At 44.9% G+C, this 25,942-nt stretch overlaps 1 protein-coding gene across 5 annotated transcripts in view; it reads left to right on the top strand.

The window, feature by feature from the left end:
* LOC145988779 (uncharacterized) overlaps positions 1-25,942 on the top strand; it is a 361,818-nt gene that overhangs the window by 258,604 nt on the left and 77,272 nt on the right. For all 5 annotated transcript variants that reach the window (XM_083123957.1, XM_083123960.1, XM_083123958.1 and 2 more), the window contains one exon: positions 1,007-8,974. In XM_083123957.1, coding sequence (XP_082980083.1) covers positions 1,007-8,974 — 7,968 coding nt within the window. The remainder of the gene's footprint in view (positions 1-1,006; positions 8,975-25,942) is intronic.

The raw sequence follows: 25,942 nt of genomic DNA, 5'->3' as shown, positions 1-25,942 counted from the left end.
AGTGCGTAAGTTTCTAGGTGTTTTTTTTTCTAACAGCAGCGATGTAGTGAGGAGTTGCTGGGTGCATGTGGTGGTAGTTGCTGTGTGGCTGGCTGCATGGGGGTTGGAGAGTGTGGTGGAGCCTTTAGTGCATGGTCAGAGGGTGTAGCCGGGCCAGAGTCCTCTGACACTAACAGAACGTCTTCCCTTCCTCTTTAGTCTCTGGTGGTTTCTTCTCCCCGTCGCAAAGATGTTTCAGCATACCAAACCTTTCAGCTGCAGTGTTCTTCGTGCTAAGGACTGAGTTCTTCCAGCCGTGGAGCGTGGTGCTGATGCCACCACGGTCTGTCGACACTGCGAGAATACCCTTCTCTGTTACCTTGTAACCTTGAAGTCAAGCACTTTACAGCGGCTGCATCATGAAAAAATATGCAGTGAAATTTGAGTAATTAATACTAAAAACTCTACTTCTGGTGCCCAGAAAGTTGTTGTCTCAACACTTTCGCATACATATGTCTTTTAAAGGTAAATAACAATCGAGAAGTTTCTACAATCAAATGATGACACGCTCCCTCGCTAAATCTCTCTCTCTCTACATTATCATACACGTGTACAAGTATATAGACGAAACAAACAATAAGCACCAGTTGCTTGAATAACTTTCATTATGTGGAAATATTGAATTTCTATCTCCAGTTTTGATCATTGGCTTTCACAACATCTAAACAGACATCCTCTGTTTTCCTTCTCCCTTATTTATGACTGTTAAATGTCCTCTACATGACAGACGAGAAAAAAGACAACGGTTACATGTATATGCTGTAAACATGTATGTGCTGAAACGTTGAGATGAAACATTCCTTGGCACCGAAAGTAGACAATTTCTAATATTAATTACACGGCAATATGCAAAGGTTTAAGGTATTGAAACATCCTTGATCGGAATTTTCATGTCGGGAAATGGTGCTGTTTTTGGAAAAATGACGACGAGAAAATTGAAAGAGTGCTTTTTTTTTCTGTTCCGAAGGCCCCCAACATACCGTGTCGGCATCGCCCGTTGTGAAGCGGTCCAGAAGAACATTCCACCACCACGAGAAGATAACGGTGACGGAGCTCAGCCGAAAGGTCACCCCGCTGACCCAGGAGGAAGGTGGCGACTCCGGTCCCCCGAGCAGGGGCGGAAGGGAGGAGGGAGGTTCTTCGCCTGCGAGTGCAGCGGCTTATCTCCTGGACTATGTCTTGGACGCGGGAAAGATCCAACCGGAAGGGGACGACTACAAACTTGTCTTCATAAGCTCCGATTCGTCGTCCAAGGGTTCGAACTCGGACGCCGATGCGCACTCGGTCGCCAGTTCAGATGCTGCTGGAGGAGGCTTCATCGAGGATTGCGACTGGGACTACTTCGATTCCGGAGCGGCGAGGTCTTTCAAGAGGATGGGGGACTCCAAGGTCCCGTCACCGTCGCCCATCCGGGTGGACTGGGGCTTCAGGACGACCCCCAGGTCCGGCACCAAGAGCGTCGACCGGAGCCCGGAACCCGCGCGCAGCCGGACATTGCCGTTGCAGAACAAGAGGACCGAGGCCGGAAGGTCCTGGAGGAGAACTCCGGTCGACCTGAGCAGCAGCTCCGAGGATATGTCGTTCGTGGTCAGGGCGGGCGACCGGTTCAAGACGGACGAGAGCCTCAACAGTTCGGCGTCTTCCGACGTCCCCGTGGACCAGATGCTGGGAGGGAGTTACCTTGAACCTTCCCAAGCGAGGTCGTCCTACGCGCAGAACGCCAAGGCTTACACCCAGGCGTACCTCAACCGTCACTTCAGCAGGTCCGACTCGAGGCGCTCCAGCGGCGAGAGGAGTCTGGAAGAGATCACCTTCTCCGACCACTGCGTTCAGTACCAAGAAGAATCCGAGCAGGAGCTGCGAGAATATCGGGATCGAGTCCTGGCCGAGATCCACAGCTACACCTCTCGCAGCCTGAGCGAGAGCGATCTCTATCAGCTGTTCGCGCCGGGCGACGGATTCGAGAGCCGGTTCGGAGATGCCGACGGGGAGGGGCGTGGCCCCGAATCACGTGATAAGTCGAGACTGGTCCAAAGTCCTCGAGCCCGGCAACACCTGTCCGGCGATCAAGGAGGAAAAAGTGGTTCGCCGAGCAGTTTCCCAGATGGCAGCATACGTTTGACCGGAGAGAGGAATCCTCCACGTCAAGAGGCCAGAAGAGGCGGCGAAGCTCAGTGGAAGTGGTCCCCGTGCGAAACGTGCGGCGCCGAGACGCTGCCCAGAGGGAGCGTGCCAGTGCCAGTGCCAGTTCCGGTGCCTGTTCCGGTCCCCGTCCCGTTCCCGGTGTTCCAGCAGCAGCAAAATGGCGGCGCCCTGGTGGAGCTCGGCAGCACCGAAGACACGGTGAGCGTCGCGGACATCGTGTACCTCGGCGATTCGCGCGGTTCGGTCAGGATTCGAATCCGGAGTTTCCAGCGTCCCGCAGTGTCGCAAGTGTTCGTCGGGCCGTGGTTCATGTGGCAGCAGCAGAGACAAGTCCCGCATCCTTTCGGCGGCGGCGTTGCGTGTTCGAAACCCGGAGAGCAGGCGCAGGTCACGGATGGTCAACCGGAGGAAGGGGCGTGCAGCATGGAGGACGACGCGATCGAGAAGAAAGAAGAAACGTCGGTGAAGGACGAAGAAGAGGTGAAAGACGAAGTGAAAATGTGCGACGCGGAAGCAGCACTTGAGAGTGAACCGCTAATCGAGGATCAAAATAAACTAGACAGTGTTGCCATATTGAGTGTCGAGCATGCTGACCAGGGAGAAGAGGTCATCGATGACGTAAACGCTCCGCATTCCACCGCTTCCGAACCGGCCGGCGGAGACGTCGCGGCTATGGAAGAACAAGTTGATGAAACTGATTTCAAAAACGACTTGGAAGATAAAATTGAGGCGCACGTCAGCGTAGAAACGCGTTCCGGGCGCACCGACGCACAGGAGGAAGAGCAAGAGGCAGAGGTGGAAGTTAAAAGGCCGCCACGAAGAAAGAGAAAAGCAATAACGAGTAACTATGACGTCACGGTTGAAGAGACGCCTCAGGATCAGGTGTCTGACGACGGTGAGAATGAGGGTAAAGCAACAACCGAAGAATCGGCGAAGAGTATGCAAACAGAAGAGACGGAAAGCGTCGTTTCCTCCACCTTTGACGTTTCCGACGTGGCCAGCGACGACGAGACCAGCAGCGGAGGGGAGCTCGACCTGCCCACGGGACCCTCCTCCGAAATTTCGTCCATGGTTGGGGAAAGCACAGATTCGGACGACGAAGGATTTTCCCACGTGTTTGTGGTCAATTCCGGTGGCAGCTCTTCCGAGGACGAAGGAGAGGAAGAGGATACGGACGAAGCAGAACAGGCAAGCACGAACGAACTTCCAGACGAGCAAGTAAGTGCGTCCGAAACTTTGGATTCGGAGAAGGAAGAAGCAACTAAGGAGAACGAAGAGAATCACGATCTTCCAACGTTAAGTGAACATGTTGCCAGTACGAAAACGGAGGTACATACCGAGGGGCAGCCCACGCCAGAAATTGAGGACGGGTCTTGTTTTGATGCGAAGGAAGACAGCGCAGAGATGCAATCAGAAAGCGAAAATGGCGATCACGATGCAAACTGCGCTGAACCGCAATTAGAGGAGCCAGTCACGCATTTGCAGGCCACGCCAGATGAACAACAAGAGAGCGATGCACAGCCTCTTAACACTGAATCAACAGCGGATGATGAAAACCCGAAGGTCCATGTTGAAGAGCATTCTAGCGTCATAATGAATTCAGAGATTGCAACACTTATCGATGAAATTATCGAAGCAGTGTTTAGTTCTTATGAAGCTGATGTGCAGAATGTGTCAATTTCGGACACCGAGGACTTAAAAAGCCCCACTTCAGTTCAAGATGTTGACACTGTTGCTCCTATTACAAATAACATCGAAAAAACCGAAAGTAATGTCGATGTGGTGGTGTCGGAGGAGAAATGTGGCAACACTGGTGAAAATGTAGCTGATGGTAAACAACACGGCTGTGAGGATTTCGCTGAGAAGGAAGAATCGTGTTCTACTGTAAATTTAATAAATGAAGAAATGGCGTTGGAATCCGAGGTTGTTGCCATAGAACAAACAGCATGCGGCGACGCAGTTCTTGAAACGCAAGATAAGGAGATATCAGAGGAGATAAGCCCTGAAGAGAAACTTGATAACGCATCCATTGACACCTCGCACGTAGAGCAAGAATGCATGATCGATAACCCGCATGATGACGTCAGTTCTGATGTTGACGTCATTACCGAAAACTTGCCAATTGAAGAAGCGGCCGACTTGCAAAGCTCTGAAAGACTGACGGACGATATAGGCGAATCTGCCACCACCGATAGCATTGCAGAGACACTTTCAGAACAGGCCACGTCTGAAATTACCGAAACATCCGTTTCAGATGCTGAAATTCCGAAGGACGCGTTGTGCAATGCTGGCGATTCATTAGAGAATGTGGCCGAACCTTCACATGTTGATAGACTTTCCCCAATCATGAAAGATGAGTCGTCATTGGAGGGCTCCACTTCAAGCAACGACAACGAAACCGCACCGGAGATTGTAAACGAAAACGATGCCCCGTCCACCTTCCCCTCCCCTCCGGAAGACGTCAGTGACCTCCGACAGTTGGTAATTCAAGAGAGCGCCGCTTTACCTGCTGAGGGCGTTAGTGATGCAGTACCTGGCGCTGAGCCAGGTGAGGTGTCCGCGAGGCCGCCAGTTGCGAGTGCATTGGAAGAAGGGGAGAGTGCTGCCTGTGTGGAAGTGCTTCACGTGGAGGAAGAGAGTGCGCCAGTTGTTGACTTAACAGAGGATGGCAACACTGTCGAGCAAAGTGACCACGCGGATGACAGTTCGAGTGACCTAGTGTCCGGTGTCGGTGATGGTGGTTTTTTGGTGGCCGGTAGTGCAGCGTTGAGATTCGACGTTTTCAGGGCGTCGACGCCGGACCGCGGGCGTCGCAGTGACTCAGATGGACTGTCGAGCGGGGAAGACAAGTTGGAATCCGACACCGATTCCCAAGACACCGTGATCGAAGGCCCTGCCTACCAAAAGCTCCGGCAGTTCGCGTTGCGTCAAAAGTTGGCTCTCGCCAACCAGGAGCTCGCGAGCGGCGACGATTCGGCGCTGCGAAAGGGAAACTCCGGGTCCTACACCAGTTACGTGATGATCACGCAAGAATCCGGGAACATCGAGAATAAGGCAAAACCGGAAGAAGACCGGAATCGCGTGACAGTCAGCGTCGAAAGCAACGTGAGCGTCGTCGAGGTTGGCCCCGCAGTGAGCGTTGTCACCAACGAAACCACGACCGTGGTGACCACGGAAGCGGAGAATGAGGACGCCACGGGCGGTGCTGTTGTCGTGCGACACACAAACTGGGCCTCGTCCGAGGAGGAGCTGCACCAGTTGGTATCCTCAGCGAGAGACGAAGTGAGGGCTCAGCGCGCCGATCCGGAGAGCCCGGAGCCTGGAGGACTAGCCAATTACTTCAGGACCACCTTGGAGACGGGGTTGCCGACGACCCCGGCCCGGAAACCGGAGATCAAGACGCGGAAAGTGATGCCGCGTCGCGAGATAGTGACGGACGAGGACGTCAGGGTTGTCACGGACAACACCACGATGTCCGCGGTCGTTAACGGAGCCACCGAGAGCTTCAGCGAGGGCGACGAGGTTTCGGAAGTGCCGATCTACGAGGAGGGTCTCGCGGACGACGATTCGTGGGTCGAGGACGGGAGGGACTCGGATTTCGAGAACGCCGAGGTCGACTCGAATTACAGCGAGTCCGTATCTTCCGGCGACGAGGCGTATTTCGACCACGAGGAAGAACTGCGCGGCTACGACAGGGCGATCGACTTCACCCTCCACACGATAATCGAGGAGAGTTGCGAGGAGAGCGACTACGAGCGGAAACCGAAAGAAAATGACAAGCGGAAATCCGACCCCACGGACCTGGAGAACTACTTCTACGACCTCGGTGGTGGACCCATGGACCCAAACAAGAAGTTCGCGAACGAGGAGAGCGAATTCAGTGACACCGTCTCCGAAACCTCAAGCTCCATCCACAGCGAAGGTTTGGACTCCCTCGGAGGAGAGGGGGAGGACGGGTACGTGGACCCGGCCGAAATTGCCTCCTCCCGTCTGGAGAAGTACTTCATGACCAACTTTTTGGGGTTTGATCGATCCAAAGTGGGCATGGACCAGCTGTCGGACAACACCGACGAGAGCGGAAGCGTAGGGAGCGACAGCGAGGGACATCCAAGTCCGGAGCAACGCCGAAAGCGTCTGGTGAGAGCCCGCGGCGCTTCGAGGCACTCAGACAGAGCCGACAGCCTGGCCAGCGACGTCTCGACGACCGAACAGCTGGACGACCGCTCCACACAAGACGGAGAGGGCTCGTCCACGGAAACGGACACCAACGACGAAATCGCTTTCGAAAAATCAGACGGCCAGTTCGACACCATAAAGAGAAAGAAGAAGAAGAGGAACGCTGGTTCGTCTTCGTCCTCTGCCGTCGTCGCAGAGGCCACGAACCTTCCTGTCGTCGCCGCAGAACGGAAGGCAGCAGTTATAGAAGCCGCCGAGGCTAGAAAAGAAGCAGCGGTTCGCTCGCAAACGCCAAGCGAAGCGACAGATTCCATAGAAACCGTCGTGCCAACGGAAGAACCCGAAACGTCGACAACGCCCGTTGCAGAACCGAAGGAGGATTCTCTCTCGGACGCCGAAGACGGTTCCAAGACGCCTCAACCGGATTTCGAACCGGAACCCCAAGAGCTTGTCGCCGGTAGAAAACACCAGAGTCGCGACAGTGGCTTCATCGGTAGCTGCGACGACCTTCTTAAGGAAGAAAGAAGCGACAGCGACCCCAGAAGCAGGTTTTCATCTGAAACGAGCGGCTCCGAGAACGAACCGGACAAGGCGGCCGCAAAGACTGAAGAGAAGACGGACGACACCCAGCCCGCAGACAAGAAGAACGAAGCAGAGACGAACATCATCAATGAAGTGCGCGAATACAAAGTCGTCACTTTGGACCGTAGCGAGTCCAAATCGTCCCGCAGCAGCAGCGTCGGGTCCGCGGACTCGTCCGTGTCCAACTCCGGGTTCCCCAGGAACAAGCTGACCCGGAAGGACAGCTTCAACAACTGGAGCTCGGACGAAGAGACCAACCTCATGATGTCGAAGATGAGGGCTTTCTTCAAGACGATGATCATGACCGGAGGCGGGAAGCCACAAAGTTGCATCGGGGAAAAGTCGCAGAAAATCAAACCTCCCCAATTGTTATACTTCGAGAGCGAACTCACGCGTCTCATGAAGACGGTTCCGGGCATCAAGGACGAGCAAGTGAGGGAGATCGTGGAGTACCTGAGCAGCGAGGACACGTGGAGCGACTCCTACGATTCCTCAGATTACACCAGCAGCGACTTGGAGGGTGCCTACGCGGCGGCGTTCGACAACCATCTCCCTGACCTCGCCCTGAAGTCGGAATTGCAGGAACAGATATCCGCCAGCTGCCAGGAGATCATCCAGAAGTTCGACAAGAGCATCGTGGACGACGAGAACATGAGGGCGGCCGTGCCTCCGGTGACCGACCCCGAGGACCCGTCCTTCAACAGGGAGACGGCGTTCGTTTACCAGAAGCTGGTGGCTTCCTTCAGCAAGATGGCCGGCACGGACACCCTGAGCAGTTCGGACGCGTCCACGCCGCACAGCTCTCCTCCGCTGATCGCGAAGGTGATGCACCACATCGGGAACAAACTGGTGGCCCTCATGCACGAAGTCTCCGCGGGTGGAGACACAGCTTTCAACAGCGGCGACAGCAGCAGCAACAACTCCCAGCACGGGTACAGGTTCTCCCCGAAAGAGTTCCTCCACGATTCGATCACCTCTAGTCCCAGAGTGTCCGGAAACAGGTACAGGAGGGCGCTCAGGCGAATAGACTTAGATTCCGGCTCTTTGAGCGAGAAGAGCTCCGTCACGTCGCACAGTTTCGAATCCGAGGACAGCCCGACCGACACGGAGCGGTCCACGGAATCCGATACTCCGGACGAAAAGCCGATGCTGATCACCAGGCCACCTTCGGAGGACCCTGTCCCGCCTTGCAGCCCGAATCTTCCCAGGAGCAAGTCTCACGACCTGGGACTGTGGCAGCGGTTGGTCATCGAAGACGGGGACAGGCGCGTCGTCGGGGGCCCCGTTCGAGACCTGAAAGAGTCCCTGAGGTCGTCCAGCAGCGGGGTGTCGGACATCGCAGAAGAACGCGAGGACGAGAGGTTCAGCTGGAGGGGCAGTTTCGAGTCCGCCCTGGCGGCAGATTCCAGAACGAAGCTCTCTTTGGAGGCGAAGAGAAGGAGCACCGGGTCAGGTTCGGGGTCGGCCAGCGACCTCTTCTCCAGCAGCGACCAGCTGGACAGGCGAGGACGCGTCAGGAGCTGCGGAAGCATCAGCACGAGTTCCAGAGGGTCCCGGGGGTCCCTCCCTGGCCCTCGGGCGCGACTGTCCGCGAGCGGCGACCTCCTGGCCTACACGCCGCCGACGGAACGCGATTCGGCGGCCAGTCCCGACCTCGACCCCGAACGGGACTTCGGACTGTCCGGCGAACTCACGAGGAGACGACGCAGCGTCCCGGACACCGGCGGGGACGTCCGGTCCATCACCTTACCCAGGAGCAACACGGTGGTGAGCGCGAGCACAAACTCCCTCCCGCGGCTCCCCACCACCGTCACCACCATCCACAAGTCCCAGAGCATGTTGGTGGGGGTGCAGCAGCAGCTCCACCATCTCCAACAGCAGCAACAGCACTACCACCCGGCGTCTGTGAAATCGGCCAGGTACAGACCTCCTGGTTACCGACCGCCGCCGGTTCCTCCCAAGAGGACGGTGTCCGCGCCGGGACTCGCTCAAGGACCGAAGGAGAGGAAGAATCAACACCAGCAGCCTGGGGGTGAGTACATGTCTCTTTAAACGATACTAACACGTAGATTCCGTAACGTGATTCGTACATTTAACAGTCTGTTTACGGTGCTTCTGCATATCCATGAAGTTTACAAAGTTTCGCTGATCAGTATACAAACAATCCGGGTTTGAAGCTCGCTGGACAAATGAGGCTTATCTTACAGTTGGGTGCTACTGCAAACACCTTGGACAGCGACTCTGTAGATTCATCTAAACTCCTCCTTTTGCATCTTCATGGTGCGGTTCTAAGGTGCAACAGAGCACAACTTCCGGACAACACCTCTCCTCCATCTCACCGTTTATTAAAAAAAATAACGAGCAGCTCATCTATTTGATTGAAAAGGGCCTCCAGGATGGCGTATCGATTACGTCAGCGCTTTGGAATCAAGGGGTCCCGGGTTCGATACCCTGTGGAGGCACATTGCACGGTTGTTTGGATGCCACCTTAAACTGTAGGTCCAGTCCCGATTATCCTATCTGTTCATAAAGTGGACTTAAAACCGCAATTCAGTTCAATTCTATTTGATTGAAACAAACAGGCAATAATATTTGGACATTACTTAGGAAGGGTAGAAACGAAATGCCCTGTTTCTGTATTTATTTTGATTGGTTACGTCGCTTTTCTAATTCTTGGGTTAGTCGCGACGATGATGTAATAGATGGGAAAATAAGCACAATGATACATCCGTGCCTTACACATTTGAGTTGATTTGGTGTTTTAAGTCCACTTTGTGCACAGTAAGGCTAATCGGCACTGGACCTACAGTTTAAAGTGTGATCCGAACCACTATGTGCCTCCACCGGGTATCGAATCCGGGACCCCTTGATTACAAGGCGACGACGCTACCACTGCGCCATCGGCGAGGCCCCTATGTGCCTTACACATGATTCGAACCTGGGACTCCTTTTTTTTTAAAGAACCTTGCGCTAACCTTCACTGTTAGTTTGAGTGCTTAAAGATATGTTATAAGCTTGAATGTTAGATTCGAAAGACAGGTGCGGGGTTTCAATCAATAATCGTCGAAGTAACAATATTCGCGTGGCAGCTAGAGAATGGCACAGTCCAAACGTCTTCCACAACGTTGCGGCTAACAGTATTCCCATATGATCAAGAGTCCTCACGTTTGATTCCCGCGAGAAGCACATATCTATGATTCGGTCTCCTGAGAGTTGCATCGTACCTTGACGGCGTGGAGGTGATGTGATCAGCACCACGCCCCTTTCCGTGTTGGTCCCCAGGCACGGGGTTAGTCACAAAGCGGGGCCAAAGCTATAGGGTATATCGGCAAAGGATTTTCTTGATGATCCGTGACACGATGCTATGAGAATTCCTTTCCTCAAATTTATAGATTTCAACGTTAGCTAAATGGTGCTACATCATTTGTTTTTCATTTGTCGTTACAAACACACCGTAAAACGAAACTAGTACATATGGTGAATAAATCAGTAGACGTAATTTGTTTCAGTGCTAGTGGTAATTTTATTTCGCTTGAGATAATTTGAATTTCGGCAAAGTGGCAACTGTTTGATTACGTCGCTTTTCTGCAACCTTTTGCTAGTCGCGACGATGAGGATGAGTGGTGATATTATGAAATTGATAGACACTCATAAAGAACGCCCATGCCCAGGTTGAGATTCTAATCCAGGTCCCCTGGTGTGATACGAGGGTTGCTGGAAAAGTAGCGCGCTGTGCTCCATGGAGGTCGGCCCCTACTTATGTTGCTTGTAATCCTGAAAGTGACGAAAGCCTGTCTTTTTTAAAGTTTCTTTTCACTTTTAAGTTCATTTTATGCACAGTTAGGCTAATCAGGACTGGACCTACTGCTTAAATTGGGATCCGAACGTGCCTTCACCTGATATTGATTTGTTTTATTTTACTTCGCTTCTTGTGTCACTTTTGGCTAATTTGCGAAGATGAGGATGAGTGATGATGTGATGAAATTGATGAATGGATACTCACAAACATCCATGGCCAGGCCGGCATTCGAACCCGGGACCCCTGGCGTTGTAGCGCGATTTGCTCATCTGGTATTCAATCCTAGACATCTCAATTACAAGGTGAGGTCATTACCACTACGCAGTCTGTATCTTTATTATTTAGTCTTATCCCAGAAAATGAAATTTTATAACAAATGAAAAAGAAAAGTGTATTTCGGGTTTCTAATTTTCGTCTATTTGCCTAACAGCATTTAGGGGTGACATATTTCAAGGTTCGAATTGCCTTCTGTTCATTCTTATTATTGCCATCAGCCAAAGTGGAAGAAAAGCAACACTATATAACAAAGAATTTCAAATACAAATACTGAACCAAGGAAACTAAAGGGCGACACTGATGGCGTAGTAATCAAGGGGTACCGGATTCGAACCTCTTGTGAAGGTTTAATCGCTCGGATCGCACTTTAAAATGTGGGACTGGTCCTGGGCATAAAGTGTACTTAAACTTGGATAAGGAAACTGAAAGTATTCGCTCCTGGCCTTCGTTAATTTTACCGTCCACCATATCGCCTTGAACGAATTCTGGCGAAAGCATCAACTTTTCTTGGTACGAGCGGATCCCGTTCGCAACCAACGAGCCTGAAAGCAGAACCATGCAAGCAACAGAGGCGCCTGCATGTGGAGAAGATACGGCGTTGCCTACCCTCCCAGTTCCACCGGTCGTAGCACAGTAACTGGCGCAGTGAGGCATTCCACTATTCGACCTGATTCACTTCTCGATAGATTCGAGGAATGGAAATTTGCCGTTGCGGAAAAAGAAAAAAAAAAGACGAACCGTTGAGAAAGCGGGCGCGAGCGTAGCTGCCATTTTCTTTCAAAGCGAAGGCGGAGTTTGTGTAGTCTCGACTCATTGGAAATTGAAGCAAGTGGTCCGTGCGGTAATCAGTCGATTCTCTGTACATCGAGATTCGAACATTTTTAATGGAGGATTTTGTATTTTTTACTCGCAAGCCAGGGGAAAGACCCAGAAAGTTTTTAATTATTTCACAAAAAATTTAAATTGTTTATCGTATTTCGGCATGTGGTCATGTCAAACCCTCTCATACCAGTTATTCACACAGTCCCTACCCATTTGAAATTTCATTCGCAAGAGTGCACCAAAACCTTTTTCATTTTTTGAAAATGTATTGTTTATTGATTGTTTTTTATTGATTTAGTTTATTTTACTTCGCGTTTTGTGCCGTTTGGCTAATTTGCGAAGATGGGGATGAGTGATGAAATGATGAAATTGATGAATGGACATTCACAAACAACCAAGCCCGAGCGGGATTCGAACCCGTGACCCTTGGCGTCGCAGCGCGATGTACTAACCACTCGGCCACAGTGTCCGGCGAAAATTTACTGAAAATATTCATTGTGCATTGTTCTCAGGGCCCATAAAATGAACTAAAGACAGTACGTATGTAAATATAGCATATGTTAGATTTTGATGTTTGAAACAGTCCAGTTATAAGGGCATATTTTTCAGATTATAGTGCATATTTTGTAAAATTTTATGTCATAAGAGCATATTTTATTTGGCATATTTTGGTGATTTTTAGGTCATAAAAATACTAGCCCTAATAATAATAATAATAATAATAATAATTTGATCACTCTCAGTAAAGTTCGCGTTTTCGTGAAGATTAAGGGAGCTAACTTGTCGGTTTTCATGTTTATTAAAACTTTCAAGTTAAGGATATATTTTTAACCTCAGTCCTGGGACGTGAGAAATAAAGAGTAATTTTAAGATTTCTCTAATTAACAGTCATTTAGAAAATAGTCCTGAACGCTGTTTTTACGGGATGGACAACTTTTCAACATCTCCCCCCAAATTACGTCCACGAGCATAAGCATAATTTTGTTTGCATATTTCTTGTCGGTAAAGGGTCATTCCACGTCAAATCATCCAGGCCATGTCACCCACCATCTCCGATTTTCATGAAATTCGGTATACTTATAGAACTTTTGATGCTGATTACAAAAATGACAATTTTTTTTAGATTGGTCAAGGGGTTCAGAAATTACGCGATTTTAAAAATCCCCCTGTACGCCACATGCGGCTCTACTTTGAATGACACGCATTAGGCTATAAATTATAGTATCTTCTCTCAGGTTTGCCGTAGAAACTTCAAGTTTGATTTCTTTTGCTCAGGATAGTGTAAGCTTTCATTTAAATAAGGTTTCTGATCAGTGTATCAATAATCATGTATTTTATGTATAGTTTCATGTATTTTTTTAGAAAAATAAATGACTAACTTCAAGAGCGAATTTCGTGCAATGCCCCCCCTTCAATTTCACCCAAATTTTATATGCAGGTAGCTGAGAGTGGGTACTAATGCTTGATGGAAAAATTGGGATGGGCGGTTCAGAGACAGGGTGATAAAAAAATCATTTGCATTAAAAGTTAATCTTATTAAAAATACTTACGTATTTAGCACAAAGTCTGAAGTACAATATGTTTTGAGGTATAATATTCAAAATTTCTGTTCACTATGTGTGAAGGTAAGCATAGTCGTAACCTGGTGGGGGCAAAGGGAATCATTTTCTCTATCCAAAATTTATAGATTAATTAAAACCTACAAGTTAAATATATTTTCTGAACCTCCTGGCACTTGAGGAACAAAAAAAAATAGATTAATTATTGTGATTTTTCACATGTATTTAGCAAATAATCTTTGACACTATTTTTATGGGACTGAAAACTTTGATTCTCTCAACCAAATATAGTTCCCAAGTTCCCAAGTTACGCCCATGAAGATAGTACCGAAAAATACTTACTCGATTGTATTCTATGCATTGCCAAAATTTCATGCACTATAAATTGTGCCGTTCACATTTTCTTTTCCCAACTGTAAAAAAAATATATACCTGTACCTTCTCTGGATGCTACGTAAAAGGATTTTCTTGGAATTGCTGGCCTGTCAAGGAAGCTATGCTTTGTTGCATGCTAACTTCATCCTCGCTTTACTTCAATTTATATCTACTTGTATGTGAAAACTTCAGTGTTTTAGGTGGACTGTCGAGCTAGGAAACAGTCATCGTTGAAGGAGTAGATCTTTGGATCTTGTTGAACTTGGAACGGAGGAGAAAGAAATAGGTGGAAGTGGAATCAATGACACCATATTCAAAATACCGTGGTCAGCATACAAATGATTTCTTAATTAAAATCGTTCAAGCAAAGTTGATTGTGTTTCATCATTTATTTGCAGTAGTAATGTAAGCATATGAAGACATATTATGTACTAGAAACGCAATTTGTAATTTTTACACAAATCAAGGATCATTAACTGTAAGTTTCTTTTACAGTAACTGTAAAGTAACTCACAGTTACTTTGAAAGTACCAGTAACTGCAACTGAGTTACTTTTTAAATAAGTAACTGAAACTCGGATACTTACAAAAAGTAACTTACCGAACACTGTAAATAGCCTGTAGCCTAAGTTCAAAATAGTGAATATTTAATCTTCCTGGTGCTGTTGTATAGTACTTTGCAATCGCTGACACATTGTACTGCGGGTTGTTGTCATTTCACTTTACGTGATTAATAAGAAATGTATGCCTCTAATACTATTTCTATGGAATTGGTACTTCATTGCTGAACTTGTGACTTGATGTCTATACAAGTCTTCTAAGTGTTCCAACCACCCCATCACAAGGAGATTTTCTGTGGTATGTGGCATAAAAAGCTCAATTTGGAAAAACTTCAATCAGCACAGATGTGTATTATTAATTCTTACTTCATATTACGTATCTCCGTGAAGAGTAGCAAAACAAAATTCCATATTGAGATAAAATGCACAAAAAGAAGAATGTTCTCGAAGAAAATTTACTAAACTTGGGAATGCTAATGATTATATTTAAAAAAATTGAAGACAGTTGAAACTAACTTAGATACAGTGGAACCTCGATTTTACGTTGTCCAGGGGACCAAGCTGAAAAAATCTTGAATGCGAGAAAATGTAAAACCGAGGAAAATTTCTAAGCAATTTGCTATGTTGGGACCACCAAGATTGAATGTAAAATGCAGGAAAATGTAAAATCGAGGAACTTGAAATCTGGGTTCCACTGCAATTATTATTTGTAGGTTTTTATTAATCTATAAATTTTGGAGGGGGGAAATGCTTCCCTTTGTCCCCGCCAGATTACGACTATGCTTACCTTCACACATAGTGAACAGAAATTTTGAATATTATACCTCAAAACATATTGTACTTCAGACTTTGTGCTAAATACATATGTATTTTTAATAAGATTAACTTTTAATGCAAATGATTTTTTTATCACCCTGTCTCTGAACCGCCCATCCCAATTTTTCCCTCAAGCATTAGTACCCACTCTCAGCTACCTGCATATAAAATTTGGGTGAAATTGAAGGGGGGCATTGCACGAAATTCGCTCTTGAAGTTAGTCATTTATTTTTCTAAAAAAATACATGAAACTATACATAAAATGCATGATTATTGATACACTGATCAGAAACCTTATTTAAATGAAAGCTTACACTATCCTGAGCAAAAGAAATCAAACTTGAAGTTTCTACGGCAAACCTGAGAGAAGATACTATAATTTATAGCCTAATGCGTGTCATTCAAAGTAGAGCCGCATGTGGCGTACAGGGAGATTTTTAAAATCGCGTAATTTCTGAACCCCTTGACCAATCTAAAAAAAAATTGTCATTTTTGTAATCAGCATGAAAAGTTCTATAAGTATACTGAATTTCATCAAAATCGGAGATGGTGGGTGACATTTTCACAAAATTCTGGATGATTTGACATGGAATGACCCTAAAGGAAAATTATAACCAGTAGGAGTCAGACTGAAGAGTTTGGATATTATCAGGATTCAGAGTGGTGACAAGTATTTAAGGAAAAAACAGGTCGCAGGTAGAACTAACGCAAGCAGGTAGATAGCATCTCGCAGGACGTTCTCTGTCTTTTCATCGCCATTGTTGCCAGTGGGACCCCACTGAAAAGGAGGTTGCGTCATTTGTATTGCGTTTGTGTTGAAGAACTTAGGTGACGTAAGCAACTTCTTTGTTTTCTCTTGATAGCAGATTGTGCATCTCCTTTTCAGACACCAACGCCGCTCAGTTCATTGAGAATGCTCTGTTTCGGTAATGTAAGCAATTATGCACTCCTCTCTCTTCGCCTTTCAATAAACCTCGGGTGTGAAGAGTCTTCTCTCTCTCTCTCATTTGCTTACTTATTCTCCAATTCTTTATTTATACGTATTCCCCCATTTTCCCCTTTTGCCTAGCGCTACAAAACCAGGGGTCCCGGATTCGAATCCAGGCTCGGGCATGGATGTTCTTTTCGAGCGTCCCTTCAAATAATCACTCATCCTCATCGTCGCGATTCTTCCGTGGCGGAGTGCTTAGCACAGCGTGCTACAACGCAAGGAGTCCTGGGTTATAATTCCGGCCTGGGCATGAATTTTCATTGTCCCTTCATCAATTTCATCATATCATCACTCATCCTCATCTTCGCAATTAGCCAAAAGTGGCAGAAAAGCGACGATAAATGACAATCAAATCCTTTCTGTCTTGATTCTGACTTTTGTTTCTCTATTTTAGAAACTAATTTCATCACTCCTTCTCCAGGTTAAGTCCACTTTATGCTCAGGTGCGCTAATCGAGACTGCACTTAGAGTTTAAAGTGTGATCCAAACCAATGATCAACGTGACTCCACTAGGGATCGAACCCAAAACCCCTATATCACTTCTTACTTCCTTTTCGCTCCTGCATTCCCCTTAATATCTCTCTCTTTTTTAAAATCTTGCTCCATGGTTGCTAACTTAACATGATCCATAAACATGAAGACACAGTTTTCAATAAAGAAATGTATAGCGGAAGAGTGAGAGAGCATGAAAATACTTGCAACTTCATACTTCATATTGACCTTCATTACATAACCAACATTGTTGTTGTTATCGTTAAGCTTTAACTTTTCGCACTGGCTAAGGTTCCCTGTGTAGGAGTGTGCGTTCTCATAAAAATGTATGGTAATCAAGTAATGCACAGCGAAAGGGGGCTCGAGCCTTCAATCACACGTTGCCCATGCGTTGTCCCACTTTGCAAGCCAAAGCCAGACACAAGCAGACCCCGGTATTGGTTACAATCAGCAAAACATATGCGCCTGTTCTGCGTTGTTCCATTGTTTTCAGTTATCGGAGCACCTGGTTGCTGTGGGTGATAGCGGGCGCGTGACTCATGGCAAACAGATGGAGCAGAAGCGAAGCATTCACGCTTCACAGGCAACCTGGTTTGTCTTTCGTCGCTCTCGATAAATGCTTCAATGGAGGCAACAGCGCAACGTTACGTGGCATACTAAAGACGTGGCCAACTTCAGTCCCCTAATTGGTGTTTACGTTTCTTATTTATGCCTATTTAGGCTAATCTCTACGATGAGGATGAAAGCAGAGCTGTAGTCGAGTCATAGCTAAAATCAGTGGCGCAACCACAAGGTGGGCATTGCCCCCACAACCGTGGCCTGGGCACCGAACGATCTAAATGAAAAAAGTTGTAAAAGAGAGAATGGCATGGCGTCTCGTGAAATTATTTGCGCCCTGTTAAATCAATATTGTTTAAGTTTACCAAAAATTGGATCTCAAAATTTTCTTCCTCGCTTCGCTCGCAATATGTTGTTTCTGTAATGCATTGTAAATTACCACAGTAAGACACAGTAAGATTTTCTTTTAAATCCATGAACAATTGTTTGGAGGAAAGAGAGCGTGAATATTTGAGAGACATTTTATATAATTTTTGCTATTGGTTTAATATGAGGTATAATATGTACAAAAATATTATACTCGGGATGCATTTATCGTGCATTTTCCAAAATACAGTTTGTGTGCTTGTTTTCCATTATTAGTTAATGTGAAATTGAACATTGAAAAAAATGTTTCAAATAGTTCGTTCCAACACAAATGTTTTGGCACCGACTTCTACCCCCTTTTTTGCGTAATTTATGAGGTAAATAACGTCTTTGATACTACTAATACTAATAATAATGGTATTATTATTGTTGTTGGTATTATTATTATGGTTGTTGTTATGATTATTCGTACGTTTATCCTGGTACTTGCCTCCCCACAAACAAAAATTCGTGGTTGCGCCTCTGGCCAGTACTGAAAGTACTGTTCTGTTTGTTCCCGACAAAAATTAAAAGCTGATTTGTGACTTACGGTTGCAAGGGTAAGAATTGAAATTTTGCGCGAATTTTCAACCGACGCTGTGCAAGACGTCACAGGGCATTGTAATGCTTTTATTCTTTCATTGTTCTATTATCAGTGATTTTTGTGTAGTTCGGAATGCGAAATGTCGAACGATCCCTTTTTCTTCTGCGTAATTTGTAAGCAACGAGCAGTCCGACGCGGATGATGTTCGTAATTGTTCAGTTTTATCGCCCGTTCACGTGAACTGTGAGTTACATGTGCTTCACGGTTACCGATAAAAAGAATAGAAGCTATTGTGAAATCATGGTGCGTATTTACGTCCTTTTCCTGTTTATATCTAGTTACATGGAAAAGTACACCTTAAGACATAGGCCCGACTTCAGGGAAAGCGGCTAGGCACTATAATTCGCCAAGGAGCAGATATTATATATATATATATATATATATATATATATATATATATATATATATATAACACACACACATATAAATCGTTGATTTGTCGCTCATCCCCATCTCTTGGACGTTGCCGAGTTTCTGCCTATAAGAATTTTCATTGGGTTTTCCACTATACCTTATTGGTTAATGTGCGTCATAATGAAGGGTACCAGGGCCTCCCCGATACGTTTCAGTGATTGCGGCATTTCAAGTGTAGCTATAGGTCCCGATTAGCGTCTTATATGAAGTAGATTTGTTTTCTGTTTCGTTCTGCGTGTTTTTTGTTTCCAGACATCAGGTCCAGTGTTCGTGTGAGACACGTGCTACGCCATAGATGAAGCGAAACCAAAAACATGTATGCTCACATGATTTGCGTTACGTGAAGCTGTACCTTCTCCATTATGGTATCAAGACCTGCCAACCCCGTGCTGTGTCAATCGAAGCAGAAATCAAACTTTTGCTTACAGATTGAGATCTGTTTGTTCCCTGTAAAAAATGAACTGTTCAATTTCACCCGTTGAGGTGTTTTATTGCGGTCAGTGCGCTGCAAGCAACACGTGTAGACCTAGAGAAATGGTTTCCAAGGTAGGTAAATGAAGGGCATGTTAAAATATGCAGAGTTTCTGGTCGGGAGTCGAAACCCGTAGAAATTAATTAAGTAAGCCGACACCTAAAAAAGTTATATTTAGGCTCTCTCTCGTGGCTCTAGTGCCACGTGTTTCTTTACCGTGGCTAACCGTGACGACATTGTTACTTTTCTGTACGTCTAGGTTGCATAATGGGCAAGGGTTGATTTCCACCCCCAATAACCAAACGATTATAATCGAAATAAATTCACAAAAGTAGTGCACGGTTTTATATGTGCGTGTGTGTTTGTGTTCGAAATGTGGTATACTTCGTAAGCCGTGTTTAAAGTTGGATCGAAATTTATCTGTACCGGGAATCGAACACGAGACCCTATTTTCTCCATTAGAAGGGTCTGTGGAGGAGTCTTTAGAAGTAGCCGTTGCAATCTCCTAGAACAAATTGCTTTCATATATATTACAAAAAAAGAATCAGTTTTTGCAAGGATTAGGAAGAAAATAAGTCCCTTTTCAGGTTGCAAATGTAGGCTACCTTTTCCTGCAGTCCAATTCGCGTTCGCATTTTTTTTGTGCCTTGTCTTCTTGTCCTTTGTCGGTTACAGCACATAACATTCTTTTGTGGCGTCGTCGGTAGCCGGTAATATGGGGTAATAATTCCGTGGTGACAAATAGGCATGCCTCTTTTCTTCTGATTTGTTGGTCCTTTTAAGCGTTGGCCTGGCTTTTTCTTTCCTTGAAAGATATGAATGCCCGTAACAACCACCGTTGCCAACTTGGCACGTTTGGAACCAGATTTTGTCCTAGTTAGCTCCCCAAAATTACATAAAAGCCTCAAGGACAGGTTTTAACTACATTAAGAATTATCTAGAACCGTCAGTGTATTACTTCATTCGTGCTATCTCAGGAAAGCTATTGGTATTTTCGCGTTATGCCACTCGTTCGCATTATGAAGTATCATAAATACATGTACAGTAAAAACATTTCTTTCTCGCACGCTCATTATATTAATCAGAGTGGTCCCCGGGTTCGAATCCCGGCGTGGGCATGGGTGTTCTTTGAGAGACTACAGTTTCATCATATCATCACTCATCCTCATCGTCTCGGTCAGCCAAAAGTGGAAGATAAACGACGATAAATAGCAGATGATTTCAAATTGTTATTGAAAGTATTATGGGCACGCCGACACGGAAATTGTGTGTTCCATTTTCCAATACGCAGCGGCCTCTTCGATAGGATGGTTTCTAACGACGTTATCTTGTATTGAATCGGACTTGCGTTCGATTTCCGACGGAAGCAGCAGGTGTAATGAATCGAATTCCACTTTAAACTGTACAAAACTGTGAAACTTTAATTTTGCAATATAAGAATCTTAAGAACAGAAGCTTCTTCGAATCAACAATTCATACAGTATAGAATTTCATGAAGATGAAATCCTTATAAAAAAAAACCATGTAAAACACATTTTAAGTTTTAAAAAAGATGGGGCTTTGTAGAGAACGCAGACTAAAACAGAGGAGTTAAGACGTCATGTCCTCTTTCGGCTTCAAGAATGCAGCAGAAGTACTTCATTTGATTGAATAATTGATTGATTTAGTTTATTTTACTTCGCTTTTCTGCCACTTTTCGCTAATGGCAAAGCTGAGGATGAATGGTGATATGATTACATTAATGAAGGGACACTCACCAAGAACACCCATGCCCAGGCCGGAATTCGAACCCGCGTCCCCTTGCGTCGTAGCGCGTTGTGCTAACCACTCCGCCACGCAGACCGGCGGAAGTACTTCGTGGAAGAGACGTTGACTTTTGAGGGCCTCCCGAAAAGATCAACTAATGTGTATGCTCCGTATTCAAACGGAATAATCCCCTACTTGGAATGTACCTGTATTGTGAACCTTAGGGCGTTGACATGATTTAAGTCCCTTAAAGCAAGTCGTAGGGCCTCCTGGAAGGCGTAGTGGTAAAGTCGTCGCCTTTTAATCAAGAGGCCTGGTTTGATACCTGGTGAAGTCACATAGTTTCGGAACCAATTTGAAACTGTAGGTCCAGTCCCGATTAGCATATCTGGGCATAAAGTGGCTGGATTGAGAGTAATCCTTAACTTTAAGCAAAGCCCTTTTTTCTAATAATCTTATTTGGCAACACTGTTTGTCAGTCACCCAGAGCAAAGTGTGTTTTGAGGCTGCCGGACTTTGGTGGCATTGGTGCGAGACGCCAGAACGTTTTTTTCTTAGCTTTACTTTCTGAACACGAACTTCCTTACGTGATTACTTATGTGTTTATTCCCCTCCTCACTCCGTTGTGCAGAAATTATCTCTTTATGTATTTGGCCTCCATTCCCCATGGTTGTGATTCCCTTTTTTATTGTTTTTGTGTTTACGGCTCCTGGTGTCGTGGTTCAAGTTTCCAGGTCGTAGCCGTTGGAGTAGCTTTGCTGTAGTATGCTAATACTAACCTCAAGTTTTTAGCAACTTTAGATTTTAGCAGGGGTTTTTTTTTCGAATTTTGTTCGGGCAGAATTTTCTACTCGACAATAAAGGTAATATCGCATTCATGGACGTTCTTAAGGATGGGGAATAAAGAAAAATGCCTACCTACTCTTCCATTTTATTTGTATCTCCATTTTGGTTTTGTTTTCATGTATTCTTTCTTAACCGTAACGGAGTAGTTATCACAGCTCAGTACGACGCCAGGGTTCCGGGTGAGAATCCCGGCCTGGGCATGTGTGTTCGTTGTGTCTCTTCAATGCCATCATTTAATGCATCATGATCTTCTGAATTAGCCAAACGTGGCAGAGAAGTGCAGTAAAATAAATGAAATCAATCAATGAGTTCTCTTTCTTTCTCGGTCTTAATGTTTTTTGGTCACGCTCGCTCATTTATTTTTATTTATTTTCCTTCTCGTTTTCTATGCTGTTGTCTTCTTTGCCCCCACTCCCTCCTTTCTTTACTTCGGATATAAATTTACCGTCTTTCCCTTCTGTTTTGTTTATATATATATATATATATATATATATATATTTATTTATTTTCTCACTTCGTATGTGTTTTTAACTTCATTTTCTTTGAGGGGGACAAAAGGGATAAACATAATTTTGTTTTGCCGGGGATATTTTTTTTGGGGGAAGGGGATCTCCTTCGTTAATTCGTACACTGTATGTAAGGAATTTTATGTTCACCAAAATGGATTAAGGGGTCAACCCTTGACGACACCTGGTGCAGATACATGTTATTTTAAACATTCCTGTTAATATCCGCGAAAAACAAGAGAAATTTTTGCCACTCAAGGTGGCGGTCCAATCCGTGTTCATCGTTCTTCTTTAATCCAGAAACTAATTACGCCAAGTTAAAACCTGACATTCCGACCCACCCTCGTGTAAAGAAGGAAAATAATTCAAAATATACATCTTTATATTTCGTGTAGAAAACTCCGCCAGCGACTTTCCACCGAAGAGAAATCTCCCATGATGCACTGGAGTTCTCACGCGACGCCACAAAGAAGACTCCCATTGAGCAGACACCGCATATTAAAGGAAAGGAATGGGATGAATTACGCACATGCTATAAAAAAACTACCTTTCTTCTTTTTCTTCCTCCACGGAATTTGTTAAGTCAAGAACAATGTCGGTGCTTCTCCCACAAATTATTTACCTCCTAGTTTTACGAAGGAGGCTTTAATAGCAGATCTTTGCTGTCTTTTTCGGAGCGAAATGTAGGTTGGCACGCTCGCTTCCATGCATTATAAAAGCGCGCGTACGTGAAAATGTAAATCAAGGTCTACGGTTCGTTGTAGCGTTGTAAGCAGGGCATTAAACTTGGGTGCACTGCTCTCGTGCCTACCACCTCTATCAAATGTGCTGCTGCTATTTCCATTTATATTAAATTCGGTAGTTAGTTATTCGTATGTGAAAATCAAGAGAAACCTGCAGAGTCCAACAGGACTCGAACCTGGGTCTGCGGTGTTCTGTGCCATTGCTCTAACTTAGCTAAAGTTTGATGTCGAAGATAATGATGAGTGATGGTATTTTGAAATTGATGAAGGGTTACTCATAAATAATAAGCATCTGGATTCGAAGCTTGGATCCCTGGCGTCGGACCGTCCTTCGCTAACCACTTCGCCACGGAGATCGGTGCTAAAGGGCAGAGTCACCTATTCGTAGTTTATTCTGGGGTGTCAGAAGTAGAGTTGCTAGATAGGCGATAGTCATCCCTTCTCCTCTTTACCCTTTGGAATGTCTGAATGAATTACACAGACGTTTCTTCAATATAGTTCCATGTTTGCACATCGTATTTCTTTATAATTTAATCCTTTTGAGCAGGCTCATTATCTTGGAATCCATCAACACTAGGCAAGCACAGGCACCTTTCAACCCATTGGGTGAGAATGGAAAAGGGATTTCATAAAGCAACGTATTCTCTGACTTTATCGTATTTCTTTTAAATATTAACAATTTTTCAACTTTTAAAATTTTGAATGATGATTGCGTCTGTGAAAACCCTCCGCTCTCACATTCACACTAGTTCGTTTTCATAACAGTTGCGTACTAATTACAATAATACCTAGTTGTAGTGTATGATTAGAACAATGAGTGAATTCGAGTATAACACCGCAAAAGCAACTTTTTTTTGGCCACATGATCATTCCTCCTGCCATCTACAGCCAAGAGAAACAACGCGTCTGTGCTAGAACGTTGTTTCAACCGATCTTGCTCAGTGAAGCTTGAATCTAGTAATTGCATTGAAGCATCTTGTTCAATTTTTATGGAACCATATAAACAACTTGATATCGTCCATTGAGAATGTAAAGGTTCTCTCTCCAAATTGTAATCAACTTGAGATATTTTGACTGTGGTCGATTTAGGAATCAATTCTTTCATCTCTGCTATCGTCTGGTGCCTACATACAGCCAATATTGATGTATTGAGAGTGTTTTTGGTTCATCTATAAAATTTGGAAGCAGCTACGAGAATGTAAACTCCACCAGCTAATGAAACCTTATGTTAATTTCCCTCAACCAACCACAAGCGCCATCCGAGTATGAGATAAAAAAACACTTGCATTCTAACCTCGATCACTTGTGGGGACTGCTTAGAAGTAGTAGTGGACTTCGGTTCTTACTCTTGTTCTTAACAGACAAAAATTTTGAATAATTGCGAAATCCAAAGTAGTTGATTGATTGAATTTATTTACTTTACTTTGCTACCGAATGACAATTTTTTTAATGAAATTGTTTCATCTTTATTATAGAACAACTAACCATCGGGTAGATCGAACACTGCCACTCTCAAATCAAAGTTAGTGTCGCGTGCAATTGCTCTGCTGTATCTAAAATTGAAATAATGAATTACAGCATAAATACTTAACAAAACAACTACTTCTTTTTAGAGAGGCTTCAATATACGAGCCTTTGCAATGATACAAACTTTCAGCGCAATGGTGACAAAGGGCCAATTAATGTATCATGTCAAATTTTGAAGGTCTCTTCTGAAAAAAGGAAAAATTGGACATATATACATTCTCAGTGGACGATATGCATCAAACCACTCCCAGCCTTTTGCGCCAGGGACAGACGCTTCCAATATGGCGGTGAAAAAGCCGCCGTGTGAGATTGCACTCTTCGTTTGCATTGCAACGCCGCTCTGGGAGTAACTTTCTCCGTTTCTCATATCTCCATTTATTCCGGTCGTAATTTTTTTTCAGTTCGTTACCATGCAGAAATATGCTGCAGACACAAAGATATATCTGTTAAACGAAGTTAACGGGCTGGAAAGGACCATGGTGGTGATAGAAGAATTGCAGGAAATGAGCAAGCATCATTTTTAAAGACCGATTGTCTTTATAGCAATAAGAGATAATTAGCAGCCTTAGAAACGTGGCGAAAAAATTCGAAATATTATTTTTCTTTCAATTTGCACAATAAGGAAAACATTTCTTTGTAGAAAGCGACGAAATTGTACGAGTCTGACACATAATCGTTGTAAGGAAAATATCGTGCATATTATACTGAGAGTCAGATTAAGGTTATTGGTAAATGGTAACACTGTTAAGCCTTGTTTCCATGTTAATAAAACATAAGATGCTGAAAAAGGCAAAAAATTTATTGTATAAAAAATATACACTAAAAACGTGTTTCCACCCTCTAACAGGGTCAGACCAAGATTCACAATAAATAAATAAATTTACACATTCCTCTGAAGAAAACCCTGTTAGAGGGTGGAAACGTTACGTTTTTAGTGTATATTTTGTATACAATAAAAATTTGACTTGGTCAGCATTTTATGTTTTATTATTGGTAAATGTATAAATATAAAGGAAAACGTTTTGGACACGGCTCTCCAAATTTGGTATATGTTTTGTCTGTTCACCCCATTCCCTCGCACAGGGAATTGTGTTTCATCGTAATGTACTGCTTGCTTGCAAAGGAGCGTGCAAGAGGGAAACACCCTAAGATGATAATAAAAATTAAAGCCGATTTCAACAAATGCTCATGTTGGAAAACAAAACAAGACCTTGGATTTTTAACCCTTTCAGACCTGTTTTTCATTGATAACTCTTTCTACTTAGTCAAAAAGCTTTGTTAATTATAAAATCACATAATTTTGTAAAATAGTAACGGGGGCGGGGGATACTTGCCCCCTTTCACGGTCCAAATTTGAATAAAATTGGCAGGTAAAGGTAACTTTGCCGACCTGTCTTAATCGTAGGTAGCCTATTGGTACAACATTTGTATATTTATTATTTAGCTTCGCTTTTCTTCCACTTTTGGCTAATCGCGACGGAGCGATGATA

The sequence above is a fragment of the Lepisma saccharinum genome, chromosome 6 (assembly GCF_977018435.1).
Source record: "Lepisma saccharinum chromosome 6, izLepSacc3.1, whole genome shotgun sequence".
Taxonomy (NCBI): domain Eukaryota; kingdom Metazoa; phylum Arthropoda; class Insecta; order Zygentoma; family Lepismatidae; genus Lepisma; species Lepisma saccharinum.
Note: the sequence above shows the minus strand (reverse complement) of the source record. Positions and strands in the feature narration are given on the sequence as shown.